This window comes from Aethalodelphis obliquidens, unplaced genomic scaffold (genome assembly GCF_003676395.1).
Source record: "Aethalodelphis obliquidens isolate GAN/ISIS:26980383/991018 unplaced genomic scaffold, ASM367639v1 scaffold1, whole genome shotgun sequence".
Taxonomy (NCBI): domain Eukaryota; kingdom Metazoa; phylum Chordata; class Mammalia; order Artiodactyla; family Delphinidae; genus Aethalodelphis; species Aethalodelphis obliquidens.
Window position 1 is genome coordinate 4398836 of NW_020837945.1, and position 11135 is coordinate 4409970.

General features: G+C 51.2%; 1 protein-coding gene across 1 annotated transcript in view; it reads right to left on the bottom strand.

The window, feature by feature from the left end:
- Positions 1-9407, bottom strand: part of BACE2 (beta-secretase 2) — an 86616-nt gene extending 77209 nt beyond the window's left edge. Inside the window, exon 1 of the mRNA XM_027093251.1 lies at positions 8622-9407. Coding sequence (XP_026949052.1) covers positions 8622-8921 — 300 coding nt within the window. The 5' untranslated portion in view covers positions 8922-9407. The remainder of the gene's footprint in view (positions 1-8621) is intronic.
- Positions 9408-11135: the final 1728 nt, after the last annotated feature.

Consider the following 11135-nt stretch of genomic DNA (forward strand, 5'->3'; position numbering starts at 1 on the left):
GCTTTGCTGCCCGGCTTCATCCTGGAACACGGGTCCCCCTTTCTAAAGGGGTCTTTACCCACGCCCGTCACCAGGCTGTGCGGTCTCTTGGTACCCATCAAAAATTCTGTTCACTTGCTTTGCAATCTGTCTTCCCAGCAAGCACGCAGGTTCTAGAAAAGCAACGGCCATCTTCGTCTAGTTGACTGTTGCATCCCTGGGCTCAGGATAGGGCCTGGCATACAGCAGGTGCTTAATAAATACACAGAATGAAGGAATAAAGCATGCTCATCCTTTGAGTCTAGTTCAAAATTCTTTCACCTCTTTAATCCCCAATCACTCGAGTTAGAAGTGCCTTACTGCATCTGGCAAGGAGAACCACGGCACTGGAACAAGACAGGATTGCAAAGATCCGGAGACCCACAGGTGTGAGCCTGCTGCCACTCCCCACTGGTGCCCACACAGATGCTTCTGACGGACAGCCTCCCTCCCTGCTCTGGGCAGGATTTCAGATCCCTGGTACTGCTGACATTTGGGAACAGGTAATCCTCTGTTGGGTGAGGGGCTGTGTCCTGTGCATTGTAGGATGTCAAGCAGCATCTCTGGCCTCCAGCCACCAGATGCCAGTGGTACCACCCAAACTGTGACGCCAAGAACGTCTCCAGAGAGAGCCCAATGTAACCTGGAGAGCACGATTTCCCTGGATCGGGAACCACTGAGTTAGACTTACTTGCTACCCCTAGGATAAAGCTCTATACCTACCCCCTCTTGAGAGGGCTAAAAGCCGAGAACCCAACACTCACATTTCCTTTTTGCTTTAGTGAAAATGACCACTGTCCCGCTAAAGACGGGAGGTGGCGAAACAAACGTAAGTGGAACCATCTGTAACAGCTTCCAACCTGTACTCCATGAATGCCCTGCTGGTAGCACCCATCCACAAACAAATGGTTACGTGTCAGCAATAAGGTAACCACAGGATGGGGGAGGAAGCCCTGGAAACTCTGAGCGCAAGCAAACTTTCCAGCGCAGAACACGGGATGTCCGCTGAATCTAATCATTTAAAATACGGCTCTTGTACGTGTATGTCTTTTAAACTTTCCTTTTCCAAGTAATTCATTTTCATTGATTTACAACGGACTGATCGGGACAGACTGGAAATTTAAAAAGGATACAGTCAGCACAGAGACTTTGAACAGCACGGCCCTAGAGCTCTTGCTCGGGAGAATGCGCACTCCACCTTTCCAACCTGCCAAGTGTAAGGAAGCTTCCGGAACCCAGTCTGCTACAGGTAGAGATTTCCTAGATGGGCAGAGTTAACACTTAATCAGACAACAGCCTTTAGGAAGATGAAAGAACCCACCGATTCCGTTCAGGAAACCACCCAGCAGAGGAGACTCTGGCTTCTTCGTGGCCTCCAAATAGTGTCCAAGGGATGGGGCCAGGCTTGTTGCTTAAGTGGCGGACGGAGTTGAGAGACGTGATAAAATGCAGATTCTCAGGCCCCGGTGCAGGCTTTCTCACCCTGTCAGTCTGGCCTGGGTCTTGGGAATCTGTATTTGTAACCAACCCTACAAGGCGTGCTTAGTCCTCCCTGCAGCCCCCTGGTTGGCGGAGCAAGGACTCCAGTTCTGCCCTTGGAGGCAGCAGCACCCAGACTCCCCCAGCTCCCCAGGGCCTGAACCAGATTCTGCAACTTAACAGACCCCCGGGGGATGCACCTGCAGGCAGCTGCTGAAAATTAGGGCTATAGGAAGCTCTCCCCAACAAATCGGATTATAATCACTGAGTGTCAGAGCTTCTAGGAAGCATCTCAGGTTACCCGGTGAAATCCCCTGTTTACAGACGAGGAAACTGAGGCCCCGAAAGGCTGAAGAACTTGCTCGCCCACATCAATATCTGGCAAGCAGCCCATCTGGGATGAGCAGCAGAAACGCCTAATTCCCAAAGGCTGTGACAAATGTGCAGACCTGCCTGCTCCTTGGTGGCCTGTCTGACTGGGAAAAGCTAATGAATTTCCCCAGGAGGCAGCTCGATGTGTGGGGCTTGGAGTCCACACCCACCTTCACCAAGCAGCAGCTTCCCTTCTGGCAATGTATCCTGCCCTGAAAGGGGGTCAGACCTGATTATCCCGCCCTCCCTAGGCTACCCGGAAAACTTTTTGATTCCGCGCTTTCCACCCTTTTTCCCCACAGTGCCCCCTTCTGAGGGGGCTGCCTTGTGGGTGGTCCTCTTGGGTTTCTGGCAGGGGGTTTGCAGGGCAGACAAACTGAAGTCCTTCTCAGCCCACTGCCAAGAAGTGCATTTATCCAGCAGGGGGCTGGGGAGGGCTGGAGGTGCGCAGGCTCCTTAGGAGGGCCGGGTGTAAACCCTCCACCCCTGTGTCCTCAGTCTAGTGGGAAATGGAGGGAGAGGTTTTCCATTGCCCTTAATGGCTCATGGGCACGATGAAGCCAGCCCAGGACATCACCCTTTACACCGCAGACACTCCTCTTCATCTTTCTAAAATGGCAGGGCTGAGACTGTGTGTTTCTATGTACTGGAATATGATGCGCCGTATAATAAAACTAGGAAACGCCCAACCTGAGACCTGTGCGGGGTAGCAAGCATTCACTCAGAAACAAACCTACGCGTTTTGTTTCCTTCCTGTGGCGATGTCGGCTCTCCAAGAGTCTCTTCACCTCTTCGAGAATTCCAAGAGCAAAAAAGCGACTGTTTGATTGAGTAGCGATAGGCAAAAAAACCAAATAGTCCAGAGAGGATGAAGGGGGGGCCACATGACAGCCAGTCCAACCAGGCATCACACACACATTCTCCACAGCCCGGGAAACTGGCCCAGAATATGGGACACACACCCTAACTCACACCATACCCCTCAGTATCCATGCACGAGGCACAGAAGCCGAGGTGGGCCGTCCACCTGCCTCACAGGTGGGTTCTGTTTTCCAGGTGGTATCCGTTGTCACTAACAAACAATGAGGTCCACTGTCAACATTCGGCCTGGGCTGGGCAAGGAGAACAGAGTGAGTGCAAAGGAGGAACCTGTGACAGATGGCAGGGGAGCCAAGTGTAAGCAGAAAGCCCATTGTTAGTCCTAAAAGGAGGCTCTTAGGCTCCAGGGAGAAGTGCCTTTCTCAGCATCAGACGGGACCCAACGCCCACCCCTGCTGCCCTCTGCCTGGGGCTGGGGCGAGAGTCCGCAGCCACCAACCCCATCCTCAGCCCAGGTGGACCCTGAATCCAGGCTTGACCTGTTCCATTCAGTGTCTGGAATATAAAATAAACCCCAGGGCGAGCTGTCCCACGCCCCGAGGAAGGTAAATGCCGCCTCTGAGTTCCTCTCCTCAGGCCTGACCCAGCCCACCGTGGAGGAGAAATCCCTCTCGCCATGGCTCACCTCGACCTTTCCCTTTTGGTTTTAGTTAGAACGGGGTCAGTGATCATTCTAGGAGGAAACAGGAAGCCCAGAGAAGGTCAAGCCACCTACCGACAACAAAGGAAGTCAGGCAGAAGAGTCTAGAAAATGCTGGAGATGCTTGAGGGGAAAAGGAGTGGATTTCATATCAAACAGATTCCATTGAAAAGGGGTGACAGATGCCTTACAAAGTCTTTAAAACATGAAACACAGCTTCCAACATGAGTATTTGTGAGTCATCCGTATTTAAATACCAGTGATCTGAGCTTGTCTAAGTGGGCTTTTCCCAGGTTATGCAATAATTACAGCAATTCTAGAATTAATGCAACACAACAAAAGACATTTAAAAAATTTAAGCGATTACTCTCTAGTGAGGAAACTGATACCGAAATACAGAAAATAACCCAAACCCTCCCCTCCCCTCCCCGCCCCCCTCCCCCTGCCCTGTTCCCAGCACAATATCTTGTCGCAGACTCTGTGTCGACACAACACCAAAACCACCATGTGCTGCTGCCTTTGATGAAAATTATACTTGAATTCCAGATTAAAATTATCGGCAATTAAAAGATGGGATAGAATGAAAGAAAAAACATCCACAGAATGATAAACTTAGAATGAACTTGTTATGGGTTAACTGTGTCCCCCGAACCCCGCCAACAAAAAGCGATGCTGAGGCCCTAAACCCCAGTTCCCGTCTTGATAGATGTATCAAGCCACGACGAGGTCAGAATGGATCACGACGGGCCCTCATCGAAAGGCTGGTGTCCTCATAACAGGCGGCAAATTTGGACATAGAAACATGAGGTTGGGGGGAGAATGTTACAGGAAGACAGAGGAAGAGATGGGAGGGATGCAGCTACGAGCCAGGGAACACCAAGGACTGCCTGCAGCCACGAGGAGCTGGAAGCAGCAGGAAGGATCCTCCCTCAGAGCCTTCGTTGGGAGCGCAGCCGCACAGACACCGTGACTTTGGACTCCTGGCCTCCAGAACTCTGAGAGAGTATGTTTCTATTGTTTTAAGTCACCTAGTTTGTGGTCATTTATTACAGCAGCTGCAGGGAACTAAGAAGAACTTAAAAGATCTTCAACCAATGGGGAAAAGGAAGCATGGGGAGATTGCCACCTGCCCCTCGTCAAGTATGTAATGCCACTAGGATCTGGGCCCCTGCAGCGGGTCCAGGACGCTTCCCACTACCTCCAAGTCATTCACAGATAAATAAAGATAGTTCTTTAAGAAAGAAAGTCACTGCGACTCAAACAGCAGCGTGCAGAGCGGTGAAGTGCTTAGACTGTGGACTGGGGCAGACCTGATGGATAAGCCCGCTCAGGCACTCATCCGTGTGACTTGGGCCAAATGACTTGGCCTCTCTGAGCCTCAGTTTCCCCATCTGAAAACCAAGTCAAATAACCGTACATACTTCAGCAGGTACATGCTGTTGTGAAGAGAAAATGAAGCGATCCAGGCAAGACGCTTAGCATGGTGTCCAGAACCCAATAAGCCTGAAATCAAGGTTAGCTATCAATACACAGTTGTTAACCATTTCTCAGACTCTGTCTCTCCAAGTTGTTTGGAGCGGATTCCTTGGCCTGGCCTTTCACAGTCCTCCATAATAAAGCCTTTGATGTTGAATTACTGCTCCAAAGCTCAGGAAGGGCATCTTTCCCCCGAAAGGAGCTGGTGGGAACCGAGCTTTGACTTTCTGGCTCTTTCCATCCCAGTGGTCCATTCTTTCTTCATTGTCCTTAGTCGTTTACCGTCTCAATTTTTTCCATCAAATTTCTTCTTGCTGACCCTTTTTCAGCCTCCCCTGCAGTGAGCTTAATGTAATTTGAGGACACTGGGTGGCTTATTCTGAAAAGGACAAACTTTTAAATTGTATACGACAGACACATATCTTCAATCCAAAATCTCCCAGATAACTGGGTACTAAGAAGCAAGTAAGCCCACGTGCCATGATTAAAATGTGAGTCCCCCAAATAATTCGTTAGCTCTTCACATACATTCCAATGTTTAAATCCGAGACACATTTTGCTGTTTTATCTCTATTAGTGGAGATGACAGAAAATCTTTCAACAGAAACCCCAAAAGACTTTTTGAAGCCATTACCAGGTATATAGCCTCAGACCTTCAGCTTCTTCAGTTGGATTTATTGTGTTAGCGTGGAAGTCTTTTTTTAAAAAAAAAATGGAAACTGCTGTAATTATAATCACTTTAGAACACCATTATTATTATTAATAAGACCAAATTACATGGTTCAAGCAGCTGTTGGTTCTCCACTGCTAGAGAGAAGTCACAGAATGGTGTCAGAGCCTCGGCGTTCATCTCCATGCCAACGTGAGGCTGCTCACACACGGCCCTCCGGGCGCATGACTGCGATGTCTTGAAGGGTGTCAGGCAGAATGAGGGACCCCTGTTCTTGATTAAAGCATTCAGGGAATGAGCACATTTCCAACAGTTGCCTTTCCCATGGGAGAGCAGGGATGGCGGGGCTCTGGTTCCTGTTGAATCTTCCCACATGGTCGCTCCTATGCACACCTGGATCCAATTATTCACGAAGCTGAGCCTTGAGCTTTGCCTGCAAGGAAGGGGACTCGATGGAGGGAATGGCAGGGACTGGGAGAGTCCAGTTTGTGTCACGTGTTAAGTTCCTAATACCCTGGGGTGTACGGTTCAGGGATCTCTGGCTGAAAAGGGTGACAGGAGGCCAAAAATCAAAGAAAAGAAGTCGGAAGGGAGGAAGGGAAGGGACCAGGTATCTGCCAGGTCATTGAGAACTTGGGTTCTGGAGTCCAGCTGCCTGGGTTCAACTTCTGGTGCTTTCCTTTTTCCTTGTCCCGTTGCCCTGGGAAAGTCATTCAACCGCTCCAAGTCTCAGCTGTCCCATCCCCTGTATCAGGGTAAGAACTTGGAGATGTTGTGAGGATTTCCTACAGTGGCACATTAGGCACACGGCACAGTGCTAGCCACGAGGGGAGCCCTCCACACTAGCTATGACTATTATTTAATTTTCAAAAAATTCTTGATTATTTACTGCTTGAATGTACAATTCCATTTTTCTCGCCACCTAAGCAAGTTTTCTTTTAGGCTTCAGAGAATTAGCAGAGAACATATGCGTGACTCTCGGCGATGAACAGAGCAGGAAAAAACTTCCTTCAAGTTCAAAAGTCCCCCCATGGCTGCCCCCTCTTGCCTGCTGCAAATACCTGACTGGTGGTCGGAGATGTTTCAGGGGCAGGTAGGCAAGAAATGAATCCCGATGCAGTCGTCATTAACACCTAAGAGTTTACAGTAGGCATCTGGAAAGCGCACACGTGAATTCTATAAAGCAGCTTATTACTAAATCAGGCCAAGAAGGAGGCACAGAATATTTCACTTCCCATCAAGTGTAAAAATTAAATCCGGATTGTTTAAAACAGCCCTCCCCGGAAACATGCGAATGTGTAACTGAGAACTAACCTTGAATGAGCTATTTCCTTGGCCAAGGTAAAGATATCAGCATAAGATACTCAATACATTCTTGTTAATTCATTAAACTTCATTATTTTAGAGTAAAGGTCATTGGATTAATTAATAAAGACAAACTATTATTTAGAAAAGTTGTTTTGTTTGTTTGTTTGCAAGCCCAAGAGAAATATTTTCTCGTTCTTCTAGATGCTTTTTTTCCTTCCCCTCCTCTCTGGACCCAAACTGCCCAAATTTACTTTACTTTAGTTGAGAGAATTCCCTTCCACTTAAAACATCAAGGCACACATTTCCCAAGTGGTGAATGATTTAAGGCCTGTTCCAAAAGATTATCCTTGGGCCACAAAAAGAGGTTCACACTATCTCATGAAATCTTGGGAAAAGTGAAATGTACCAGGTTCTCACACCAGCGCGTGTTCTCACGTGGTGGCTTTTATCAGCTCCAACCTCTTGTCAAGTTAAGCTTCCTCAGCTGACTCTCCACACCCCCCCTCCCCCTGCTCTCCAGCCACCATCCACCCGAGGAGATGCCAAAGACAGGGCTTAGATGAAAGGCAACTAGAATCAAAGTTTTGAGCCGAAATACATTTTTGAAGGCTTTTCTTTTTTAAACTAATTAAACAAGTATAGAAGTTATTCAGTAGAGTTTCTTTTTTTAAAGAGATTAGCATGGCATGTCTTTCCTCTTAAGAAAGTCTTGAATAATTTAATTAGAATTACACCAAAGTCATGAGTATGTGCTATTTATGGGGGAATCATGGCTGAATTAAAACCCAAATGACAATGTTAAAAATAAAGTATCTTCAGACACCGTATTCGATGGATAAGAAAAACTTGACTTCAACTCACAGATTAGGTAGTTTCGAAGGAAGGAGGAGGGGGCCAAACCAACTCCTGGGATTTTGTTTTTCTTAAGATGACCGGGCCTGGGCACATTTGTTTCTTGCTACAAAAAGTGCTAATAATTGAGAATGAGGATAAGATCGCTGTTTGATTTTATTTCTATTTTGTCACTGGGAGACCTCTTGGTACCCGGAAGCCTGGCTCAGCGCATTTTTTTTTCCCCCAGTCCCTTTACTGCATTTAACACGTTCCCCACACGTGTGTAGACTCTTTGATCGGCGCAGAGGGGCTAAGCAGCAGGGCCAGCCCAGAGGAAGCTGACCAGCCAACTCCGAGAGAGGAAAGTGGAGCCGGGGAAACGCTGCTCCCTCCGCGAGCAGCCAGCGAGCGAGTCTCCTTGGGCAGGGTTGCTCTGAGCTGAGATAAAGCAAGAATCCCTTTGAAAGGGTACTGCGCCTTTGGAGGCCGTCCACGAGCCTCCTTAGCGATGAGACAGCGCGGGGGTAGGGGGCGGGAATATTAACGCTAAGTGATTCCCCCGGTAACAGCAGCATCGCTCCCTGGGCCCACCGCAAGGTCTCCTCGCTGAAAAGACGTGTCGCTCGCCAGAAGGCAATCCCATTAGAGGGAAGTTACAGGTCTCTCGCCTCGCAGCCACACGGAGACGGAGAGCTTAACAAGTTCTGAAGCGCTTGCACACACCTCCGGCTGCGCCCGGGCCAGGACTGCCACCGCTCCGAGTCCCGAGTGCGCGCGCCCCGGCTCCCGGTCCGGAGCCCCTCTGCGTCCCCAAGATCTGCTCTCCGGGGACAGCTGTTTTGGGGGCGACGCTAAGCTGCGTGGAGGCACAGCTGGGCGCCCCCAAGAGCCCCCCGGCTGCAGGGCGCCCGGTCCGAGCGGGCTGGTGAGCGCGCACCGACCTACCTTCTGCGGAGGCGTCCCGATCAGCATCTCCAGGTAGTAGCCGCGGCCAGAGTCCCCCTGCAGGTTATCCACCATGGCCAAGAAGTTGGCTGCACCCCCGGCGGGCTCCAGGGCGAGCGCCAGGCCGTCCGCGCGGGGCTCGGCGGGGGGTCCGGGCCCAGGGGTGGGCGCCGCCCCGCGGCTGCTGGCCGATGCCACCCGGAGAGGCAGCGTGAAGGGCGCGGGGGCCGGCGCCGGGGCCGCGCGCAGCAGCCACTGGGCCAGCAGCGGCAGCAGCAGCGCCCGGGCCAGCGCGCCCATGCCCGCGGCGGGGCTCGGGGGGCGCGCCTGGCCGGGCCCGTCCCGTCCGGCGACAGCGGCTCAGCGACTCTGCGGCGCGCTGGGCTGCGGGGCAGGGCTGGGCGCGCAGCGGGGCCGGCGGCGGCGGCGGCGGACGGGAGGAGGACCGGGGAGGAGGCGCCGGAGCCGCTCCAGCCCGCGCCAAGTTAAGCAAGTTGGTCGCCGCTGCCCCCTCTGGCGGGCAGCGGCTGCCCCGCAAGGACCGGGCCCCTCCCTCCTCCCCGGCCAAGGTCAAAGCGAGGCGCGTGGTACGCCCGGGTCCACCCAGGCCTGCCCTGTTCACCCTCGCTTGTCTTGGGCCGCGCCTCTTCTCCGGGAAACTCGAGTCCCCAGTTTCCTCGGAACGCGCCCCGGCTGCCACGGCCAACGGATGTGACGAGACTCATCGGATACCAGGGGGGAAAGTTTCGGGAACCCTTAAAGGGGCAGCGAGGGCCTCAACTGGCTCCTTGGCCGCGCGCGCCCGGCTGCCCCGCCGGTGTTCCCTGGCCCCCTAGTGGCGGGGACTTCCAGGGGTGACGTGGGGGTCAGAGGGAAGCGTAGAGAAACGCAGAAAAGCCGCGAGCATCTCTAGGAGTGAAAGAGTCTGCGCCTCCCCTCGCCAAGTACGTCCCTGCAGCCCTGCAGCCGCCCGCCTCCTGGGGTCCTGCTGCTTCTCGGGGCCTCTTCTGTGCCCACCCCCTCCAGCCCCGTTCCTGCCTATCCCCCGTCCCCACTTTGGGGGCCCCTGAGTGATTTTGAAGAGGTCTGAGTGGAGGCTGGGAGAGGCAAGGGTTGCGGGAACCCGGGGAGGACGCGAGAGCTTTGGAGACTTCTCTCTAGAAATCTGGGGGAGGTAGGGGGCTTGGCTGCTGTAGCTGCACCAGCCTCGGTTCTCCCTTTGCGCCCACCGTTTGAGCCGGGGAGGTGGCGTCCGCAGCTGGCTTTGAGCCTGGGCTTCTCCGCCCACTGCTCGACCGTAATGCAGATGCGATGCTGCCAGTAGCTGCTCCTTCACCTGCCCCAGGATTCCCTCAGTCCACCCAGCAAGTTACAGTCATCATCCAAAATCAGGGCCATTGAATTTACAGCTCTGCCTCCATTCCCCGCCACCCCCCCCCCCCCCCACCGCTTCCCGCTCCCCCCGGGCTCTCCGCGGATTATCTAATTAATACTTGTTTAGCCACAGACACCGAGACCCAGAAATGCGTTCAGTAATGCGAGCCACAAGGGTTTTTATTTTATTTTAGATACGAAACGCAGGGGAGACAATTCCATAAGCTAAAGTCCATCGATTTCTACGGAAACAAGAAGTAGAAAATTCTACCTCCTCCAGCTGAATTGCGTTGGCTGTTTTAAAAAAAAAACAAGCCCATCTTCAAACAGCGGGGAGGTTGGAGGAAAGCTTCCCTCCTCCCTGTAGCTTCCAGTTACTTCTACTCAAGATTTGATTTTTATTGCTGTCTTCCCAATTTTAGAATCAGGTCTAGCTCTGCAAGGGACCCTTATGTCAGAGATCTTCAGCTGTATTGATTTTCAGATGGCTTTAACTATAAATCACATTTCCCCAAACTATATCCCAACTATAACGAATCCCCAGCCACACAGAGAAAGGCCTGGTTGGGTCCCGTGATATAACCTAAGTTGATATTCCCCATAAATCTGCATAGTTATCCCAGAACTACTACATTCATATATTCACATTTCAAATTCAAGGTTGTAGAAGAAGTGTAATTTTTTTCAAAAATGGTTATTTATACTCTTCAATGTCCAGTCTTGAGGGGTTTCCAAGACATCCAGACAGTTCTCAGAAGACTGTAACCTTGTAAAAAGCCCGTGAAATTTATTAAGGACACTGACATATGGGCTACATGACATAGAAGTTGCAACATTGGAGACCTTAGCTCTAGTAATTAAACAGCACAAGAGAAGTTTTTAAAAATCCAGTCTAATTAAGGTTGGTCCTTCAGGAAACTCCAGACTCCATCTAGTATGAGTATCCATGAGCTTTTCATTTTAAGGGGGCTAGTTTAGGTTTGTGAGTAAACAAGTGCAGTAGGTATAGTCACAGAGAAACTTGTGCAGTTTTAATGGAGGGCAGAGCTGCCGTGTCAGAAAATGATGCAGGCAGAAGGGACAGCATCTGATGACCGTACCCTTTGTGGTCTCTGTTTTTATGAATGGTCTTAGAGTTCT